This window comes from Eucyclogobius newberryi, unplaced genomic scaffold (genome assembly GCF_026437365.1).
Source record: "Eucyclogobius newberryi isolate DKJ021-1_F unplaced genomic scaffold, fEucNew1.0.hap1 SCAF_13, whole genome shotgun sequence".
In the NCBI taxonomy this organism is placed as follows: Eukaryota; Metazoa; Chordata; class Actinopteri; order Gobiiformes; family Gobiidae; genus Eucyclogobius; species Eucyclogobius newberryi.
This window is the reverse complement of record NW_027315757.1, coordinates 21,913,597-21,936,805: the sequence shown is the minus strand read 5'-3', so window position 1 is coordinate 21,936,805 and position 23,209 is coordinate 21,913,597. Positions and strand designations below refer to the sequence as shown.

Here is a 23,209-nt window from a genome sequence, read left to right as displayed (position 1 = left end):
TTCCACAATGTGACACTAAACTTATCTATAACACACATTCCTCCTGTAGCTTTGCCCGGTCGCATCCATGAGTTTTATGCCACATTTAAAACACGAGGAGGTTGCAGAACTAACCAAGAAATGTTACATAATGCGACTTTAACATTCTCGTATCCTGATGATCAATTTAAGTTCAGTTCTCAAACTTTTCACACCAAGAACCACCACAGTAAATTTGGGCTACAAAACTGAAAGTAATTGAACGCAGAGAAAAACAAACAAAAATGCGGATCAATTTGACTCTAAAATCATCCGATATTTTAACAGAAGACAACTCCAAGAACCACTGATTTCAGCCATATCAGGCCAACTGTGTGTATTTTAATTTAATTTGCATTACCAGCACTTAAGAACACATAACACTGCTCCATCATTCATTCCATAAAGGAAACACACGTGTAACTAGCCAGGCCGTTCCCCCCGTGCAGCCATTTGTCGAGTCACACTCCCAGTTGTTAATTCGTTTAGCGTAATGCAGTGTGCGGTCGCTATACGCACATCCATCAAGCGTTTCCTGGCAGTCCACAGTGTCGGTTTGCAGGTGCCCCAAAGACACGCCGTTTAGAAGATCATATATTGTGAGAATGTGTCCAAATGAAAAACACTGTCGTTATCATTTCAAAATAAAGCTGTTGTGAATCTGTTTTAATGGTGAGATAGGAAATAATCTCGGGACTCAACTTAAAAATAGACTTATTTAAAAAAAAAAAAAAAAAAAATTGGACAAAATGGGACAATTATTCAGAAACTAATGTGCTCTTATTTCCCTTTAAAAAAAAAAAAAAAAAAAGTATTATCATTTTATACCGTATTTTCCAGACTATAAATCGCACTTTTTTTTCTTATATTTACACTTATACTTATATCTATACTTATATACTTATACTCCGGAGCGTCATATCCTGTGGACCAGGATATTATTTTCACACTTGCAACCGCATTTCATACTCGAGTGCAACTTATATATGTTTTTTTCTTCTCTATTATGCATTTTTTGGCTGCTGCGACTTATACTCCGGTGCGACTTATAATATAATATATGCGACTTATACTCCGGTGCGACTTATAAGTCGCACCGGAGTCGCACCGGAGTGACTTATATATAATATAAGTTGTTGTATATATATATAATATAAGTCGCACCGGAGTATAAGTATATTATTTGTTATTTTCACACTTGCAACCTTATTTCATACTACAGTGGAACTTATATATGTTTTTTTTCTTCTCTATTATGCATTTTTTGGCTGGTGCGACTTATGATACAGTATATATATATGTTTTTCTTATTTTCGATTTTTACTCCTTTACTTGCCTTATGTTCTACCTGATCCATCTCGTTTTTGTGGGTGTTTTTGGACGTTTTATTTTGTATTTTTTTCATCTTTCTGTTGTTGTGTTGTTGTTGCAGTTTTGTTGATCTCTGTTGCAATAAAAAAAAATATAGTAAAAAAAGAAGAAAGCAGGAACACATGAATTCAAATACTGCAGTGTCTGAAATAGCTTTACGAGGGCAGAACAAATACATTTTTATCCACATTAAAGTCCCTCTCGTACACACGTCCACTGTGTTATAACTGGTCCACGGTTCTTGTTTAGGGCCCGTTTGTGGGTCGCGGAGGGGCCCTAACACCGGTGTAGTCCGAACTCCCAGAGGACGGGCCACAGCTGCAGCAGAATCCATTAACACAGGCCAGAACCAGCTCCGAGCCTGTAACGAGCGCGTGACGTCCCACTGGTCATTGAACACATCTCTGCACAGAACAATACAATGTGTAAATCCTCTGCACATGATCAACGTGAAGTAGGACCGAAGTGAATGTGCGAAAAGTGAGTAAACCAAGCTTAAACGGGAGGTTAAAGCAACACCAAAACTGTTCAAAGCAGCAAAACATCATGGTGTAATAGATATGTTGTGTTAAAATGTATTACAATCGTTTTTCTTGTTTTTATTTGTTCAAATCCGGTGCCACAATCGCTCCTTTATCCAAGTATTTATAATAATATACGCAAAGCAATTTTTTTTAACTCAATCCTGAAGGTGCACTACTTTTTTATCGCTGTGCCTGGAACAATCTTGCGTTTTTATTGCAAAAATAAAATCCATTCTTCATAAAATCCATTCTTCACGACTATTTGGAAATTTGGATAAAATCGTGAATGTTGTTTTGAAGATTTGCAGAATTTTAATATCCAGTATATTGTTTATAGTAAAAAGAAGACAAAAAAGCTACAAAAAGAGCTTATTAAATATAGAAACTGAGAAAAAGTGATGTTAAAATCTTTATTTTAACATCACCTTTTCTCAGTTTCTATATTTAATAAACACAAAAGTGTTTATGTAATATGTTTTTGCACTTTTGTGTTTGATTTGACAAACATTTCACATTTGTCTTAATAAAACATTAATAAAATAATAATGATGTAATAAAATCCCAACTAATATGTTCAAAGACATAGTTTAACACACAAACGTTATCGGGATACTCCAAAAAATATAAACTTTTTTCTGTCAATATGGCACCACTCTAACTCTTACTGCGATTGGGTTCAGCTCTCCACAGATCTGACCTGCTTGTCCCCATGGAAACACAGAAAGGTTACACGGTGCCAGTGCTTTAAATCCCGACATGCATTCGCACAGCTTGAGATATTATCAAATCATCTGTGTAAATGAGTTAAAAGCTTAGGTGATAAGACCAGGGCCGGCCCAAGCCTTCAGGGGGCCCTAAGCGAAAACATTTTTGGGGGGCCCTCACCACGTCATCAGTTTTATTGCCATTGTCAGTAAACAATTCACATATGGGAACTTTCTTCAACGCAAACAAAGCACCAAAACTCCAGGGCATCTGTTTGCCAGTTAGTTTATTCTCAACACCTCACAAGCTCAAATATTGATAACTTAAATCCCACAATGCAACTTGGTATTCCGCTTACATCACCTCTACTCCCTGTACAACCTGTACAAATAACACACGTCCCAGATATGTTTTTGGGCGTATTTGTGGGCGTTAAGGGTCTTCAGCCACATTAGCACATTAGTTTAAATTAATGAACAGGGGGGGGTCTGGGGGCCCTCCCCCAGAGATTTTCAGACCTTTTTTGGGTCTTCTGGTGCATTTTAATGTGGTCCAGCCGGCTAAAGTAAGAGTAAAATGTTGAGGTTGTAATGCTATAAAATGATGATGTGATGAAACTGTGCCAGGAGAAAGTGACTAAAGCCAGTTATTAATACATTAGTGTACTTAATTACTCAATACAATATTGGCTATGAAAAATAATTATGATCAAATTGATTCATTTTAACTGAAAATGTAAAAGTAATAGTCATCCTTACTAATTTATCTTTTACTGCTCCCAACTGTTCCTTATTGCCAAAGTGACAAAACAAGTTATATTAAATTAAACAAATGGCATAAACATTGCTTGATTAACAATTAACACTGATAAAACAGTGCAAACATGTTATTCCCAGAGAATGAACAGAACGAGAAGTGAAAGTCCAAACCTAGCTACAGTGAAGCGACTGTGTTTCTGCAACTTTGCCACTTTTATATAAAAATATATAGTATTATTCTATAACAGACGTAATTATAATATGTCTGGTTATTTTTCACTATCAATTTATTATAATTTATAACAAATAGTCTAATGATGCTTTTTAAATAAATTGAAATGTTTTATTGCTCTATTAAAAGTGAATTACAATATAAATGTTTGTTCTGATCAGAACATCACACACTGGACTCCTGCACCTTTACGTTCCTCTCATTGCACGTTAAGAAGTCAAAGTAAAACAGACATCACGAGTCACGATTGATCTCACACATGGTGATGTGAGAGAGAGCAAACTCAAACCCGCTCATCTCTAACTGAGGCTGCACAGGGGCCCGGGACAGGGGCCCGGGACAGGGGCCCGGGACAGGGGCCCGGGACAGGGGCCCGGGACAGGGGCCCGGGACAGGGGCCCGGGACAGGGGCCGCACACTGTTCACTCCAAAGTCTCACATCAGAGGTTCTGGACGAGACGGCGCTCGGTCCCGGTGAGGGGGCCATAGACGCCCCTCACCGGCCTCACCTGCAGCTGACACTACGGGGCTGGTGTAAATGTGAAGCTTATTATCTTTCATTCAGACACATATTATGCGCGGGGCAGAGCTCTCGTCGCCTCCAGCCTGAGCGAACTAACGTGACAGACTCGTGTTGTTTCAAACAGCAGCATTAACCGTCTCTTTGTAAGAGAAGTTCAATACCTGGAGAGTGTTGTTGAGTTTGCAGTTTCTTTACATCGTCAAGAAGTTTCTTCTTTCGTTTTTCGGCATCGGGGGGATATATTCCTCTGGACATGAGGACCATGTTGTGTTGTGTTTATGTTTTGCTCTCGTTCTGCTCGCGCACAATGAAGTTGACCAATCAGCGCAGGTCTGGTGTCTTGGTTGCCAGATTGTTATTACAAATAAATGCGGTTTGTGCCATATATGTTCCCGCTGTGTGTGCTGCCGCGCCAGCAGCGCTACTACACTAGTGGCGCACGCTGCGCTTGCACTTCGCATAAGACGGGTTGCCAGATTGGGGGCCCTATTAACGCCTCGGGGCTCTACGCGGCTGCTTAGTTCACTTATAGGCTGGGCCGGCCCTGGATAAGACCATATGCTGCTCTCCTGAACGTGTCGAGTTGTGTTGGGACCCTCGGCATTGTTTCCGCGGCAACACAAAGGCAGAGGAGCGGCGTCCCCGGAGCAGATGGGACCAGCCCGCGATTAGCATGAGAAAAGAGGTGGAAAGTGTCCCCTCGTTTGAACTCGGGTGTCCACAGGCGCTGGGTGAGGGACGGGTGAGGGACGGGTGAGGGACGGGTGAGGGACGGGTGGGGGACGGGTGAGGGACGGGTGAGGGACGGGTGGGGGACGGGTGTGGGACGGTGAGGGACGGGTGAGGGACGGGTGGGGGACGGGTGGGGGACGGGTGGGGGACGGGTGGGGGAGGGGTGGGGGACGGGTGAGGGAGGGGTGGGGGACGGGTGAGGGAGGGGAGAAAGAAGAGGACAATCGCGGTAAATCAAACAAGCGAACAGCACGACTATACAAACCTTTGTCCCGGTTTGGTTCTACTTCGAGCCCAGTTTTAGTCCCCGTGCAGACTTGGTTTGGTCGTGCTCTAGTTTTGGTTGAGGCGACATCTAAACTGGGACTAAACTGTGACTATATCCAGGACTAAACCAAACTGGACCAGGACTGAATTGACTAGAATCACATAAACCCAAAACTGAACGTGGAGGGGGTCAGGACTAAACAAGGACACACCAAACAAAAGTCCACATCACGACTAAAACTGAGCTCAATTTATGACCAAATGACAACAAGTGAGAACACACCCTCAGTCTGGTTTAGTTCTGGTTTAGTTTCTGTTTTAGCCCTAGTTTAATCCCAGTGCATGAATGATACTTCGCTTTGACTTGAGATTTAAGGTGAAGCACTACAGACGACATTGTTTTATGTTTTATTATTTCATATAATCTCTTGCATCAGTAGATTTATCTGGAACATTGCCATTTCAAAGGCAAAGAGACATAAAGCCTTTAAATTAGCACCGCCACACACCGAACTGACTGTGCAGAAGCTTTTGTTCAGATCTAATTATTTACTTATTTTTTTAAGAATGTGTTTGGGACCATAAGCTTTATCTGACAGGGTGAAATGGGAATGAGACCGGGGAATGACACACAGCAAATAATCGAGATTCAAACCCACAACACTGTAGCCTGCTCGACACGGCATATGTGCATATACTCCACCACGAGCAGCACTGTTCGCCTGATTTTTCTACCCAAAAGAAAATAGACCAAATTTGATTTAGTAGTTTTGATTAAGACATTTTGTTTCTTTTTCAGATTTTGGATATCCCAATTTTTTTTTACACATTAAATCCCGTATTAAAACATTATATGATGATTTTTCTTCTTTTTTTCTTTTTTTACATTTGCGAAAGTAAACAAAAGTGATATGTCTACATGTAAGATTATTTTCCTGTTCCCCTGCAGCGTCTCGCCTTAAACCAAGCTCATGACAAAAACTAACCCAGACTTAAGACAGAATGAAAGCAGGATGAAGCTTAAAGCGAGCTCCGCCGAGGCTAATCCGAGCTAATAGTGTGGTACAGTTCTCAGTGCAGACGGACTTGGATGTCATTTCCTGTCTTCTCTGGTACAGTTTATCTTTAAGTTCAGTGTCTGTGGCTCGATGCTGATGCGATTGCTGCTCCATCCCCTCAGCAGCAGCTCAAATGACTGTGATGGAGTGACGTGTGAGTCCTGCAGTTCACTCCACAATAAGAAGACATACTCACAGCTTTGGACAGTATATTGTGTCATAAAAACACTGATATATTCACTCCAATAATATAAATAATACACTTCTTGAACACTGGTATTCCTTTAGCAATTAACTATGATATTTTCTTGCTTTAATAATATTCATGTAAGAGGTATGATACAGAAACCCTGTTAAGGAACATTTTATATTTGAATACCGGTCAATCCCACCTTTCTTTTGAATCATAAATCATTCCTTTCATTCCCTGCTGCCATGGTTTGTTTTAAATGATACACCAGTGGCATTTCCCCCTAAATGTTCTTGATGCCGGTGGAAACAAGTGTGTGAGGCTCAAGTGTGTGCGGCTCAAGTGTGTGCGGCTCAAGTGTGTGCGGCTCAAGTGTGTGCGGCTCAAGTGTGTGCGGCTCAAGTGTGTGCGGCTCAAGTGTGCCACTCTGCACCACTGACCCGGTGCCCAAGATTAAGCCCGGGCAAAGCCGGTTTATCCCAAAACAAATCTGCTCGGAAGACAACAGGCTCCTCTGGACTTTATACAACATCACTGCAGTGAAGAGAGGGAGAGAGAGGGAGAGGAAGAAGGAGAGAGCCAGAGAAAAGAGGGAGAGAGGAGGGAAGAGAGGGGGGGCTGAGTGGGAGAGAGCCAGAGAAAAGAGAAATACAGAGAGGGGGGAGAGAGGAAGAGAGAGAAAGAGAGGAAGAAGGAGAGAGCCAGAGAAAGGGGGAGAGAGAGACAGAGAGAGAGAGAGGCAGGTGGAACATTAAAAACTTAAAGACACATCTCTTGACTTTTAGACACAAAGTTGACACTTGTTTCCATGTGTTTTTTGCCGATACGGTTACAGTTAATCATGTGTTAAATATTGTTTTTATTTTCTCATGTGGATTTACCAATTACATCGATGGGAAAGATGTGTGTTTCAACTTTTATTGCATAAATGCTTCAACACAGGATTTTAGGATAATTCAATTAAAAACATACATTAAAAAAATAGCAAAGGCAAGTAAACAATAATAACTCCATTATTTAAGTTAGGTTTGAGTTTGAGACATTAGTAACACTTTATAATAACTACACTTATTCCTGCCTTAGTAAAGCATGAACAAAGGCTTAATTCATCCTGAACAAAGAGTTTATTAATAATGATTCAACCTTAGTAATCACTTAACACTAATCCCTAACCCAAACCTTAGTTAAGTAGTTACTAAGCCTAGATCATGCTTCATAAACTAGCTGTTCATTATGAATTAAGTCTTAGTTCATGCTTTATTAAGGCAAATTACAGTTTAGTTATTATAAAGTGGCACCGAGACATTTGTCCAGGTCTGAACTAAGACCACAGATTGAACAAAAGTACTGTATATCCATGAAAATAAATAAAGTTTTTGTCAAATTAATCTGACATGTTAATATAAAGATGAATTTAAACACTTACTAACAACACTATTTTAATAAGGATAATAAAATGCACAGGCAACAAAACTGCACAAATCGCATAAGAAAAATGCACTGATCGTCTTGGCCTCTTTGCTTGAATTATATGTTGCCGTCGGTTACAGTGAACCTGCGACAAAAGACATAATCCAGTGCTTGATTGAGTTATAGCTTTTATTGGATATACACACATATGTTTTCTTATATACAAAACATTTCACCAACTCTCGGACGCACACGGGCATAAATACACGGAGAAAATGTACAAGCGTTATTGGCACATGTGGGAGATACAATAGGCTTCATTACAAATACTTTTTCACTTCAGTCCCTTTATAAAAATAGCCCCCAAAACAGGGATCCAGCCCCTTCAGTCATTCAGAACTAATCTTTATGAAAAAGACTACGACAAATTTGAGCAATTAAAATTTTTGGCGGTGAAGTAAACTTTGGACACGCTTTAGTGCAATCGTTTAAAAAAATATCTATTCAAAAACTGCCATGATTAAAGATAAAAAAAAACAGACTAGTTTTATTGGGATTTAAGAGGGAGCTACAGTGACATCTAGTGGTGAAAACAGCAACATTCAGCCTAACGACGTCATGTATTGCACTCGTTTAGTACTTATAATTTTGTACAAAGATCAAGCAAAAATAAAATGAACAATAGACTTAATAATCAGCCCTGAAAAAACAAAATGAAAAATGTTTTTTAAAATTCCCTGATTTTGTAAATTTATATAAATATCGATTCCCCAAAAAAGCTGTATTTATTCATTTTTTGCTTTTCCTTTCCTTTATCATCCAGAAGACATAATAAACACATTTAATGCTAATAAATACTTTTTAAAAAAATGTTAAATTGTTAAATTAAAATAGTGGTTTATTTATTTGAATTGCATAGCTACAGAGGTAAAAAGTCATAATGTTTTGTTTAATCAATGTACAGTAAGTGACACTAAATAAATGAATCTCTTTGGTTTAAGATGCCAGCTCAAAAGTTCATAAATACAAATAAATCTTGCAAGTTGATGAGGCAAGTTGAGAATTATCCTTTTTTTTTTTTTTTTTTTGATTGGCAGATGCAGAGTCTTGTGATATTATGATTCATGTTTCACTTTCTGCTCTCGTCACCAGGCATAAAGTACGGATTCTCGTGTCCTTGGACAAGATACGAGTACCGTGATGCGTTTTTGCCTTTGAAGGTCTTCATGTCGTCCGGTTGAAGATCGTACGAGCCGGTCTAGAAAGGAAAGAAAAAGTTGTTTATGTCTTCGGTTTGGTTAAAAGCACGACCCCGCCATAAAACACATGCAAACCCCTTCAAAAACAGCCAAAATTACCCCGCCAAGTTCAACACGCCAATGCACCATTTACCAAACTGTATGATATTTCCACAACCAAAGATTCAATTAGAAAAAAATCCCCCAAAAAAGAACACTCAAGGTTTGCAGTCACAGAGCAACCATTATGTGCCATGCCCACATCTGCCAGCAGGGGGCGGCAGAGCCAATCAAAAGTCTCAAAGCAAAGCCATGCCTTACCTTTTTCCATCTTTTGGGGTTTAGCTGAAATTAATAAAGCAACACACTGGGAGTCAGGCCAAGCAGGGAGCATGGGAGGGGCTTTCAGCTATTAGTGTCACCGTTTCATAATTTAACATGATTGGGTTTGACGGAGTACGCAAATAAAACGTTAAAAAAGCACATCATCGAAAACGGTTAGTGTCCAGCGAGCGTGATTGGGTGATATTAGTAAGGTCATGATACGTGCTGATTCCCGTGTCAATATGTGTCCAGTCATTATTGGTGTAGAAATGGGAGAAAAGTCTTCAAAGAATAAATGATATCTGTTATTTAGTGATTGCTATGACTGGCAAAAAGTGATTAAAGTTTCAGAATGGTCGTTGCCATTGTGAGTAACTATTTAAGAATATATATTATTGCTTTTAAATGAGAAGATTAAGGCTGAAACCATCATTTGGGCTTCAGAAAAGTTGTGTATGTCAACTTTTCTAGCCACAAATATGTATTCCAAACCAAATACATAAACTAAAATACCATTATGTACCAGAAGGGGCAGCACTGGAAGGAAGCTGCGTTAAGTAAGGCATCAATTGTGAACTGAAACTCTTCCATTACTCACCAGACCGTTGGTATTGTTCTTTTTGCCCACGAGGTCATTAGTGCTGCGCCCTTCAGTCAGCTCTATGGAGGGTCCGGACTCCCAGTGCGTGGTGGCTCGGGGGATGGGCCGGATGTCGGAGGGCCACGGCTGGTCCGTGTTGTTGACCGAGTAGGGACTGTCGAAGTGGGACTCACTCTTTGAAGAACAACCTCTCCTGATGTGAAAAGAGTCAGTGACACTTCTGTAGTTAAAGATACTTCGAAATAGAACACGCACAGTGTCAATACATTTGGTTAATACAGTGAAATAACAGATGATAGATTGGACTTTTGTGAAAAATAACATGCAAACTGCTTTACAAAATAGCCCATGAAACCAGTAAACAAGATTTAACAAAATATATAATTGGAAGATGGGTCGTGGGCCGGATTAAATTGCTCGGAGGGCCTCATTTGGCCCCCGGGCCTTATGTTGAATAGCCCTGTTATAAACAATAGCACCTAATGTGGGATGAAAAACATGTTTTACACAGTGGTGGAAGAAGTACAGCCATTTTTTAAGTACCGTATTTTCAGCACTATAAGGCCCACTTAAAAGCCTTTAATCTTCTCAAAAAAACAATTTATAATCCAGTGCACCTTATAGTGCGGAAAATATGTTAATTTACACAGATATTAAAGCGTCGAACTGTGATCTCGAAAAAACAACAACGTTCCTGGTCATTTTTAAGGCTTTGTTTGTTCAAGACTTTGAATGGAAACATTTACTAAGTCAGATATTTAAAGAATAAACGCTTATATATATATTTTTTTAAGTCTTCAAATGCAAAAGCAAAACTCACAGGCAACAGAACACAATCAGAACCAGGATCAAGATGAGCAGGATCCCTCCCAGCACGCAGGAGACCACCACCACCGCCAGGAGCGACGCTGTGGGGGCACAAACAGACCGACGGGGGGGTCAGCGGGTCAGTGAAGCGACGCCTTACAACGTCCACTTCCATAAATACACTTACAGTCGTTACAGTTGAAGCCAGCGTAGCCAAATGGGCATCTGAAGGCAAAAACAAGACCAAAATAAATACAAATAAATAAGCGCATTGTAGGAGTATGACCACACGGGGGCGCCAAACACTTGACTCGTCACGCACTAAAGCGCTTTGTGCACGTGATAATACATGAAAAGGTTAATGAATCAAACGTTTACTAGTTTAATTTAATGTGTTATTCATCCTTGACATGATACTTGACAAGCAAATACAAAACGTTACATTTTCTCAACATGTATTACTCATTAAAGTACATTTAGAAGTTTTCAAAATAGTTTACATGGTCAGTAAAAATCTGATAATAATAATTAGACCTGATTTTTGGTGTGCGTTTTCGTGCTGAACAGAAATCTGATCATCAAGAACACACGCTTTAGTGAGTTTGTGTTGTTTTTACATGTTATAGTGTGTTAAGTATATTGTGTTGTTTTTAGAGCGCGCTCACACACCGTCTTCTACGTGTTCGGTCCAGTTTAATCTGATATTCAAACCAGATCTAGTCCTGGTTTAGTCACGTTATTTCCAGGTTTAGTCCCAGGTTTAGTGTGCCGTCCCGCGCAAGTAGTTCGTGAATGGAAGATGAAGTACAATGAGTTTCGAAAATGAGCCTACTTTAACAATAGAGGAAGTTTTAACAGAAGAAGAAGTCATTTATTATCATATTACCAGTGCTTTTACTTCCTTCACGTGCAGCTTAGTCATTATTACAGTATCGACATGCTTTGATATCATAAATGCAGGTACTCACGGCTGACATGTGTCCTGCACCGCCCTCTGACCGCTGGGACACGCTACGAAGAAGAAGACACAGGAAACATGTACGTTTAGACACACAGGCCTCGTTTTACCGGTCACTCTGACGTTCTTTATGTTTGTCTGCACATGCTATAAACAAACGAGTGCAGAAATAGTGCTGCTTCATGCTAAGCGGGAGAAAAGTACCGTATTGTCCGGAGTATAAGTTGCACCGGAGTATAAGTCGCAACAGCCAAAAATGCATAATAGAGAAGAAAAAAACATACATAAGTCGCACTGGAGTATGAAATGTGGTTGCAAGTGTGAAAATAACAAATAATATCACATATAAGTCGCTCCGGAGTATAAGTATATAAGTATAAATATAAGTATAAGTTGCACCCCGGCCAAAACTATGAAAAAAGGTGCGACTTATAATCCGGAAAATACGGTAATATATATTTGGTATTAAAGTATAAAGTGATGAATGTCCAGCGGGTTTAACGAGTTGTCTTCACTCTTGTGTGTTTGATTTTGAGGCCCACTGTGTAACCTTTCCGCTGGAGGGCCTGTGATCTGCTTGTCTCCATGGAGATGTTGCGGCTCTACCTGACATGCTCCACAGTAGGGAATTAAACTTGTATATCTTTCGTTTATTCGGTTACAGCTGTTTCGCTTGAAAGTACCTTACAAACATGCATTCTGACTGTGAGTGAGCCTCTCCACAGAGCTGACCTGTACCCTCACACCAGAAGCGTTACATAGTGCACCTTTTCAGTAGTTTATAGCTAAGATTTTTTTTATATTTAACACTTTGTTTTGACACCCTAAACATTAATTCAACAAAATAAAGGTGCCTTCATACATTTTTATGTGTGAAATTGAAAAAAAACATTATATATTGACATTGGATGAGTTTTGGCCCAGTGGTGGATGGGTAATTTCCTAGTGTGATGTCATCAATTACAAACAGGAAGTAAAATTGCAAACCTAAAATGTATTTATCTCTGTCATACGCACTTTAACCTAATCATGTGAAAGCAGTTATCATTATTTAACTGCTTTTCACATGTAATTATAAAAGCTTAAAGCGCCCCCTACAGGTCGGATGACTCATTTAACTAAAATGCAGTAATGATAAATACATTTTGCATTATGCTAAAAATGGTAAAAATGTTGTCATAGAATAGCACGTTTTTTTAGGTTTATAATTGCACTTCCTGTTTGTAATTGATGACATCACACTAGCAAATTATTCAGCAAACACTGGGCAAAAACTCTAATCTAATCTAATGTCACAATGTTTATAATTTGACAGATAAAAATATATGAGAGCAACTTTATTTTGTTGAATTGATGTTTAGAGAGTCATAAAAGTTGTTTCTTTATGTAAATTCTGCATAAACTTTGACTGGAATGAGACTCTAGTAGGTTTTTAAACGTTTTCTCCAAAAATACCTACTCGATTGGTGTAAAACTATAATTTATATGCACAACATGGTATTTTATATACTCCACATCATATTTTCTTGCTGAATAGATATTTGTTGGCGTCTGACCCTCATAATAGAGCTCTTTATACAGTGCATTTCATGGGAAAATGTCACGTTTCTGCTCCGCTCTTTAACGCTCTGTCCAATGGCTTCCCTCCCGAGCAACTGTGATTCCCCCGGACGTCTCCGCGGAAACGGCTGAATTCAAACGAAATAAGTTCCGAGAGATAAATGATAGAAAGGTCGCGGGTCGCCGCTCTGAAAAGGCCGGGCGTCTCAACCTGCGGCTCGCTCCCCGTCGCTTCGCCGCCTTTGCCTCTCGCACAAAACTGTTGAAACGGGTGGAAGAAAGGCGAGTTACTGCGGCTTTAACGGGATCCGGGACCACCACTCCGCGGGTCGCCGGCTTTCATCTTTAATGTGACTTTGAACGTCCAGAGAGAAGCGCGCAAAGAGGAGAAGAGTTTAAACCTTTCTTCAGAGTTTAAAGACCTGTTATTCATTTGCAGAAGCGTTTAAGGAGTTTTTAAGGATTTGGATGAGTAGTTATTTTTGACAAAATCAGACAAAACATACACGATTTTCCTCAACAGATGCGGTTATAAAACCATTTAGCTCGAAAGCCAGCCACGTTGTGACACAGCATCGAGCCAATAGGTCATTTTAAATCAAATAAAACACAAAAATTCTTTTCTGGATAAAATCTGACGCATACCAACCTTCTAAACCGACTATTCTTTGTGCAAAAGTAAAAATGCATAAACACTAGGGATGCAAATAATCTTAGTTGTATTTGGATCATCTTTCATTACATGAACTAAACAGACTCCAAAACACAGACAAAAAGACTTTTTATAACTAAGACAGCGATGTTATTAAATCAAAATGTCAAAAAAAGGAACAAAAATGTAGATTTTTCATCAATAATATACTTTCTTTGTAGATATTCTCTATTCAGAAGCCTTCAGTCGTCATATTTACACCTGTATTGGGTTGATAATGTATTTTAAAAGCGCACAATCGTTTGACTACAGTAATTATTAGCAGTTGCAGCTCTGATCATTACAAATGCCAGCCTCAGGTGAGTAAAGCGGAGCGTATACACTGTTCTCGTTTCACCTTTGCAGCTGGAGTTGGAGTAGAGCTGGTTGATGGTGACGTAGCCGGGCAAACAGCTGCACACGGACTGGCCGTTGGCGGCCGCGCAGGACGTGGTGCCGACGTCACACGGAGTGAGGAGGCCCGACTGGCACAAGTTTACGTCTGCGACAGGGGGAAACAGAGCAGCAGACAGTCATCCTGCAGCATCGCGATACGAGCGGTGGAATTTAAAGAGCGTGGATGAGGAAAAAGGCTTTTAAGAGGCGCAATACCTGGCAAAACGTTTAAAACACTCGGGATGAAGGTAGTGTTTTTGAGCCAAATGCATAATACACCACTGTAAGGCCGTTTTTTAAGTTTGTGATGCTTATTTTTAGTTCCAATCTCAATTTGGGCATTTTCCCACACACAGTAACAGTTCCCTATTAAGTCAGAGGAACCACCCAGTCCCCCTAACTGACTACAACATTATTAGAACATTTAAATATTAAATTAAGTCAGGAAAACAAAACAGTGATGCACAAAAGGCTCAAAACTAACAATAAAATTAACAATAAAACACAATTATTCAGTTATTCAGAATGTCAGTTACTACTTACTGTTTAAGAATTGTATTTTTGTGTTCAATTCTTGCATCAGAACTGTTTTAAATCTCAAAATGAATGAAACACATTCCCAATAATAATAGGATAATGCTGTAAATGTACTTGTTTTAAGAAAAAGGTTCCTGGTCTGACTGGAAAGAACTGGAAAGAACTGGAAAAAAGTCTCTATAGTGTAGTCTGTCCTGGTTCCTACTCTGTGTAAACCTGGTAGCTTTTATTTTTTAGTTCCAGACCTCATTTGACACGTGTAATTTTAAACAAGAGGTACATATGTAGTAAGTTGTGTGTTTTATTTATTATATTTATATTACATGCATCAGCTGTGTTTAATTATACCGCCACTTTTAACACTCTTTTCAGTTTAAAATTGACAGTTACGTTCCGACTCTCCTATAAACATGTCATTTCATCCTCTGCGTCCTCATTCATCAGCATCAGATCTTCGTACCTTGGTAAGTCGCATTCGTCAGAAGTGCAGAATTCGATGAGGCGATGGCCTGGTCGACCGCCGCGTTCACCTCGGCCTCGGTGACGTCGGTGTTTTGGTAGATGTTGTCCACGGTCGCAATGACACTTCCCTCTCTGCGCGGAGGAGAATGACGAGCGACAATACATCAGAAACAACACCAGCAATCTGCATTTGACATTCCTACTACCGTATTTTCCGGACTATAAGTCGCACCAGCCAAAAAATGCATTATAGAGAAGAAAAAAACATATATAAGTCGCACTGGAGTATGAAATGCGGTTGCAAGTGTGAAAATTACAAAAAATGTCACATATAAGTCGCTCCGGAGTATAAGTATATAAGTATAAATATAAGTATAAGTCGCCCCCCGGCCAAAACTATGAAAAAAGGTGCAACTTATAGTCCGGAAAATACGGTAAACCTTAACAAAACAGTCCCTTTCAGCGGCTAAATATGAACAAAATATTGGTTTGTGACTGTGTTTACAGGCAACAGAACCAGCGTATCAGCGTAAAGATGTTATATGAGCAAATAGCATGTAATTATAAAAGCTGCCCCCTACAGGTTGGATGACTCATTGAACTAAAAGGGAGTGTCTACAGAGCCGCGGCGCGCGGCCGAAACTGCTTGGGCTCTGTAGCCACGGCCGAACTAAAATGCAGTTAAGATAAATATATTTTGAATTTGGCTAAAAATAATAAAACAAATTAAAACAGAATAGCATGTTTTTTAGGTTTATAATTTCACTTCCTGTTTGTAATTGATGACATCACAGTAGGAAATTACCCAGCAAACACTGGGCAAAAACTCATCTAATGTCACAACTCTTTTTATTTGACAAATAATAATATATGCGAGACGCTTTATTTTGTTGAATTAATGTTTTAAGAGACATAAAAGTTGTTTCTTTGTGTAAATTCTGCACAAACTTTGACTGGAGTGTCCCTAGTGTGATGTCATTTCCTGTCATTTTCTACAGGTTTTTAAACATTTTCCCCACAAATACTTACTCGATTGGTGCAAAACTATAACTTAGATGTACGACAGGTATAAACACACAAAATAAAGTCAAAATTAGAACATCTTAAAAACCTGTCATACACACTTTAAAGAGCAATATTGAATTATTTAACCATTTATCAGAACTTCATTTTTATAAGTTCATTTGCATGTGTTTTATTCGTTTGGTTTGTTTGTTTAGTTGTTCTTACGTCAGCTGTATGACCTCCGACCTGATGTAACCCTTCTGCTTTCCGAGGATCTGGGAAAGCTGAGGACGACAAAACGACAACAATAAACGGTCGTCATAGTAACACGGTTTCAAACTGAATCATGATCTTACGCCGTACCTCTGCAGAAATTTCCGCCGCCGTCTTTTGGAAAATGGGGGAAGATCTGTTGCTCATTTGGCTGGAATAAGACCTGGAGACGACGCGGAGCCGCCCGGGGAAAACTTGAGCTGGAGCAGAAGCGAAAAGTGGATTTAAACGTCATTAAAGTTGAGAAACTGAGCATTTAAAAGTGCGTTTTGGCCTTTTTCTATCTAATACTGTGTGGTTTTCTGTGGCTCCTGTAGAAATGTCCCTGTTACGTTTCTTGGAAGATTGTCCCAAAGTCGTCTTAAGTCATTCTTACCTTTTACACAAACGCCGTTGTTAAAGTAGGTCCCGGCGACACAGGCACACGTGTGACCGAGGCAGACGCTTTCAGGGGGGCAGGGCCTCTCAGGACAAACTGGACACAGAAAATACAAGGGTTTCAGTTTTGATTTATTAATGTGGTCCCAGTCGAGTTATTAAACTGTTTTGTTTTTGTCTTTTTGGTTGAAACGGAGTGATTTGTGTTATTTCTTTTAGCCGTATTTATCAAAACATTTTAGAGGCAAAAACTCAATTACCCATTTCGTTTTTGTTTGCGAAAGATGAAAAAACTGTAAACCCAAAACCATCAAAAACCAGGGACGTCACAATATCACGTTTTAGTGTTACAAAAACAGTGAAATGTTCCATCTTCTTTCATTCCAACACAAAATCAAACTTTCTGATTGACAAAATAAAGTTAATGTGACAAAAACAGCCAAATAAAAATGTAATTTGGAGTAAAAATACATAATTTTGCTTTTCAAAACTGCCATGATTATTCTTGTTTTTTGCTATTTATTAAAGTCTTCAATTTGCACACACCTATGACTGGAGCTGCGGAGGTGATGGGCGGAGCCACAGAGGTGATGTTTGGAGCTGCAGAGGTGATGGGCGGAGCCACAGAGGAGATGTTTGGAGCTGCAGAGGTGATGGGCGGAGCCACAGAGGTGATGGGCGGAGCCACAGAGGTGATGTTCGGGGCTGCAGTGGTGCCAGTGGTGCCAGTGGTGCTGCCCCCTGTAGGTGGCTGAGTGGTTGCGACGGTCACTGACAAAAAAGAACATTAACGTGAGTATTAATAATTAAGATAAATTAAAGTATTAAAGACTTCATTACGCCTTTGATTCTAAAAATGTTAAAGGTTGAAACTAGTTACTACGAGCTGTTAACCGGGCCAAAAACATTTAGATAATCGATTAAAGGTTGAAAATATAAGACCTTATGCTTTATTGTAGGTAATTAAAATGGTCTTGAAAAGTAGTTTTATTTAGGCCTATATATTGTTTTTATTCACTAGTAGTTCTTTCTAGTAATTTATTCTTTGCTTGAAATAGTTATTAAAAAAAACAAATAAATGGTGGCTAGTCAGGCTAAGTCGCTGAACTGCTGCATATTATTGTGTTTTTAGTCTGTTCAGCTCTTGCCTTTTTTTTTGCCTATTTTAGCTAACTTCAAACTAGTAATATAATTCAAAAGTTTTTTTCTGTAGCTCTATTCAATTATCTAGGCTTGGGGCAGCAACGATGACTATTTACGAATATTTCTAGCTTTTTAATATATTTTTTTCAACTGACATATCATACTATTCCAGCAAAAAAGATGAAACATTAATTACATTTATTAAAAAACGTCCTTTTAATACAAAATCTGACACTGCTTTGTTATAGATAGACTTTAATTAGCCTTAAAAAAAAGCCTTAATTCATAATGAACAAATAATTTAGGCTTAGTAATGATTTTAGGACATTAAGTAGTTAAGTAGTTACTAAGCCTGAATTATCCTTAATAAACTACGCAGTCATTATGAATTAAGCCTTTGTGTATGCGCCGGATCACAGACTTGGTCCTACCTCCTGAGGTTGTTGCTGAGGGACTCGGGCTGGTGGTATTTCCGGTGGGTTTTATTGTGCCTGTGGAGGTGTCTGGAGAAACAGCAGTAGTAGCAGCAGCAGTAGTAGTAGTAGTAGTATTAGTAGTGGTAGTATTTGTAGGCGGAGGAGTTGTCAGAACGGTGCTAGCTCCGGGAGTAGACGCAGTACTCGACGTATTTCCTGTGGTCACTTCTGGACTTGTAGAATTGTCGCTTGGGTTTGTTGTCGTACTATTGTCTGGCTTTGGAGTACTAACGGTCAAAGTAGTGTGGTTTGCAGTATTTGCAGTAGTAACGTTGTTCATTTGGGTGACAGACGTTGTGGAGTGAGTAGTTTGCGCAATAGTCGTTCCAGTATTGTTCGCGGCAATAGTAGTAGAAGTATTACTCGGGCTTGTGCTGTGTGCGTCAATCGTAGTAAAATTCCCTTCAGAAGTTGTGTGATTTGACCCATTTGGGGTTGTCATTGGCAACGTCGTGTGTCCCGTGACGTTGCCGTTACTCGTAGTCAAATGTGTCGTGGAGTCATTTCCAACGGGAGTACTCGGTGCTGTGGTAGTAGTGCCTTGCGTGATATTTGAAACTGCAGTAGTATTTCCGGGACTTGGAGTGGTGTGATTGGCAGAGTCTGGGGTCGTCGGTGCCAAAGTAGTATGTGCAGTATTGTTAGTAAACTGGCCTGGATGTGTTGTGGACTGGTTTCCATGGTGAGTACTTTGTGGCATTGAAGTCACAGTAGTAGTAATATTATTGTCAGGGGTTGTTATATTGTTAGAATGGGTGACTGAAGTGGTCAGATTGTCAGTATTTGGAGTAGTTCCCATCAAAGTAGTATGTGCAGTATTATTTGGGCTTGGAGTAATATTAGTAGTAACATTATTGTTGCTTGTTTGTGTACTCGATGTAGTAAAATTGGTTGGATTGGTGACTGAAGTTGTCTGATTGGCAGTATTTGGAGTAGTTCCCATCAAAGTAGTATGTGCAGTATTATTTGGGTTTGGAGTAACATTACCGGTAGTAGTAACATTATCTTTGCTTGTTTGTGTACTCGGTGTAGTAACATTCTGAGGATTGGTGACTGAAGTTGTCTGATTGGCAGTATTCGGAGTCGTTCCCATTAAAGTAGTAAGTGCAGTATTATGTGGGCTTGGAGTAATAGCAGTAGTAACGTTACTTTTGCTTGTACTTTGTGTGCTGATTGTGATATTCTCCTGATTTCCAATGGCAGTGCTCGTCCCCATCGTAGTAGGGCCTGTGCGTGTAACTGAAGTACTAGGATTTGGCGCATTCGTTACTAAAGTAGAAGTTTTGGCGCTTTCAGTAGCGTTTCGGTCTACTGTAGTCGTGGCGTTGTCGTGTCGAGTACTGGGCGACGCAGAGGTGGGCGCGGTCGAGCTTTGGCTGCCGGAGGTGGCGCGAGTGGCCGTGGGTGTGTTGGCGTTGGTGGCGGTGGTCTTCCCGAGCGCGGTGGTGTCGCCCCTTAGAGGAGCACTGGACGCGGGCAAAGTGGCGAAGGTGGCGCTGGAAGAGGCGGCGCGGGTCGTGGAGGCATTCTCGGCTGCTGAAAATCCTGCAATGATACGTTAAAAACAATATTCAGAAAAAAAAACTAAAACAACCACCTAAATGTTTTTAAAAGTGTTTGTTAGAAGAAGTTTTTTCCCTGTCAAATTTGTTGACCTGGTTTATGGTTGATATCGCTGTAATTGCTAGTATTTGTAGCCACATGAAACAAAAACTGCCACAAAGTTCAATTTTTTCAACAAAAGTGAAATTATCTTTTTTCTTGCCATTACTTCACTCCAAATATGTGCTTGTTGTCAGTTTAAATAACTTCAAACCATAATTCTTGACAAAATTTCCAAATGTATACAATCCACAAATACAAACATTATTTGGATTTTTCTTTTAAAAACAATAAATGTTTCTTCAATCTTCAATTTCTAGAACGTAAAAGCTACTGGTCCAAAAGTTGAGAATAAAAAGTATATTAATTTTGATAGTCTCAAAATGGATGCAAAAAGAGCTAATTAAAAATAAAATTCTAAGTATGAGCTTTCAAATAAGGGTAAATGGTGATATTTCTGTAGGTTTTGTTGTTTTTTCTTGTGGTTCATTCACATTTTGTGCAATAATTGAACCGCTACCCACATTTACAGGCACATTTTAGCACATTTCTGATAGAATTCAAAAATGTTATCTAAATATTGTATTCAGGATAATAATAATTAAAAAAACATCAAGATTTGACCAATATTGCCCACCACTTATGACTAATAATCATGTAAGTTGCTTCATGATGGCGCTATAGAGTTATTGGATTTTTTTATTGTCTTTTTTACAAACAAACAAACAAACAAACAGGGCCAGAGAAAGAAAACAATAAGTACACATTTTAAAATAAGTTTTGAACGGAGTAGGTCATAACCGCTCTTTTCTATGTATATTTTTGCTACTTTTATGTAATAAAATAAACTAAAAAAGAAGAAGAATTAGGCCTGCTTCTTGTGCACTCGGGCATTTGTGTCTTCTCAGCGTTGGTCTACACGATGGAGCAGAGCCCACCAGAAAGCATCCCTCTTTCTGGCGGGCCATCATCACCATGACTACAGTGAGATACGGCTACATTGATCCTGAAACGACCATAGGGAAGTGCAACGCCGCAGTCCGCCTCCTCTGCCATTGCCCTCCCCAAATCATCAATAACGTTGTGATTTTTTACCATAACCATGAAGAAGAAGTCCAACCCAAAGATGGAGAGGAGGAAACGCGAGGATCAAGTCCAAGCTACTTTTTAAATAGATAAAGTAATTAAATAAATAAGTCCTCCAGCGTGCAGACACAAGCGGTTATCTAGAGTATTCAAGAAACTTAATACTTTTCTGTGACGCCCGTCGTCTGTTGCTTATGAACCAAGTCGTCTGAAGCAGTCGCCATAGAGACCCATCAAACCCATTATTTGTTCAACTTAAAGTACTAAAAATGAATGATATTGCTGAAGTATTCTCAAAATAATGTTTTAAGCAAATTACAAAAAATACTATAATGTAAAAGGAACAGACATTTTCAAAATACCAAAGTAATGGAACAAAGTGAATTTATGGAATGATCTTGACAAAGAAATCAAAGAATTAAGAACAATAGCTGCATTTAAGAAAGACATGAAACATATAATATTGAGGATGAAAAATGCAATGTATTTTTATATATTATTTTTTTGCAATGATTCTTTGTGTCACTGTACGTCACTGATGATGTATTTGTTATGAAAAAAAGTCCTGCAACAATTTAATCACTGAAATTATTGTCAAGTAATTCAGTCATCGTTATCTGGTCTGTACATAGCTTCCAGAACGTGCCGTGAGCTGAGAAAATATATATATATATATTTTTTTTTTAATTGCGCCGCAATTCCATGAAAATGAAGTGGAAAATGTGTAAATTGTGTGGTTAAACGTGCTCCAGGATCCACAAACGGCTTCAGCTTCATCCGGGTCAAATCTTGTACAAATCTCTTCATCACGTGACCGTTGCGTCCTAAACATTAACTATCGATTAAAACACTATTACCACAGTAACACCTCTAAATACTAGATCATAAGTGTAGAAACGCATTTCCTTTTACTGTAATCGCACCATTATTCACGCCAACAGTTCAAGGAGCAACAAAGAGTGAGTTGTGTAAAGTTTGCAGTCTTGTGAAAAAGATAAAAAGAAGACGTCATTGAGGAGTGGAAGTGGATCTTCAAAAGAAGCTCTTCGTCACACTAATGGCTCCATAATGCATTTGTTCAAGTACTTTATGGCTCGCTAACACTTAATGTGGCATAAACAGCCCTCTCTGAGAGATGAGGTAAAAGTGGACAAAGGCTGAGTCAACACAAACTCCCCGAGCGCTTCCCGATGGCGTAATGTACGGAATTCTTTTACTTGGTTTAGAACAGACCTGTGCATTTGTGGCCCCAGGGGCCAGATGTGGCCCTCGGCCTGTTTTAATTCGGCCCCCCTCAAGCCCTCTTAAGATTTTAGTTTCTATTCTTTATCTGTCTTAGCTATGTAACATGTGTCTGCACTTGTGTCCTTAATAGAGGTGACATGAAATAATCAATTCAATAGTGCAAAAAAAGTGCTTATAATGATAAGAATTTGTAACACCAATTATCACAGTCTGGCCCTCCACCACTTAACTCGATAGAATATGGCCCTCAGAGGAAAAATAATAATTGCCCACCTCTGGTTTAGAAGAACACAAAAATGAACCTTATGTTCACATCCAAACTTCTGGCACATTTTATCTAATTTTCGACTGCACTGGATGCCCTACCTGACAATATTCTCCACTTTGAGGGCCTGGTCCTGGTTAGCCTCTCCGTGTCCTCGTTTGTTTGTTTACAGGGTTAAACAGGAAGTGCGAGCGCGTGGCATCCAACTCCACATCCAACTCCACATCCAACTCCACATCCAACTCCACATCCAACTCCAAATCCAACTCCACATCCAACTCCACATCCAACTCCACATCCAACTCCACATCCAACTCCAAATCCAACTCCACATCCAACTCCACATCCAACTCCACATCCAACTCCAAATCCAA

The 23,209-nt window shown here is 39.5% G+C and overlaps 1 protein-coding gene across 1 annotated transcript; it reads right to left on the bottom strand.

Moving 5' to 3' along the window:
• Positions 1-8,692: 8,692 nt before the first annotated feature.
• On the bottom strand, positions 8,693-21,295 carry LOC140358790 (protein HEG homolog 1). Its single transcript, XM_072443838.1, has 14 exons — positions 21,178-21,295; positions 19,886-20,182; positions 17,565-17,789; positions 17,017-17,115; positions 16,731-16,840; positions 16,593-16,651; positions 15,361-15,494; positions 14,326-14,469; positions 11,727-11,769; positions 10,946-10,983; positions 10,772-10,859; positions 9,949-10,144; positions 9,348-9,371; positions 8,693-9,046 (listed from the first exon to the last, which is right to left on the bottom strand). The coding sequence occupies exons 1-14, from the start codon at positions 21,293-21,295 to the stop codon at positions 8,918-8,920; spliced, it is 1,704 nt and encodes a 567-aa protein (XP_072299939.1). The 3' UTR covers positions 8,693-8,917.
• Positions 21,296-23,209: the final 1,914 nt, after the last annotated feature.

Bases quoted from the DNA above. Each gene is read 5' to 3' on its own strand.
- LOC140358790 (XM_072443838.1), bottom strand. From the start codon at position 21,295: ATGGCAGAGGAGGCGGACTGCGGCGTTGCACTTCCCTATGGTCGTTTC. The intron at 16,652-16,730 runs GTACGGCGTAAG...TGTCGTCCTCAG, and splicing joins CGGCGGAAATTTCTGCAGAG to CTTTCCCAGATCCTCGGAAA. The intron at 11,770-14,325 runs GTGAAACGAGAA...TCTTCTTCGTAG, and splicing joins CTCCAACTCCAGCTGCAAAG to CGTGTCCCAGCGGTCAGAGG.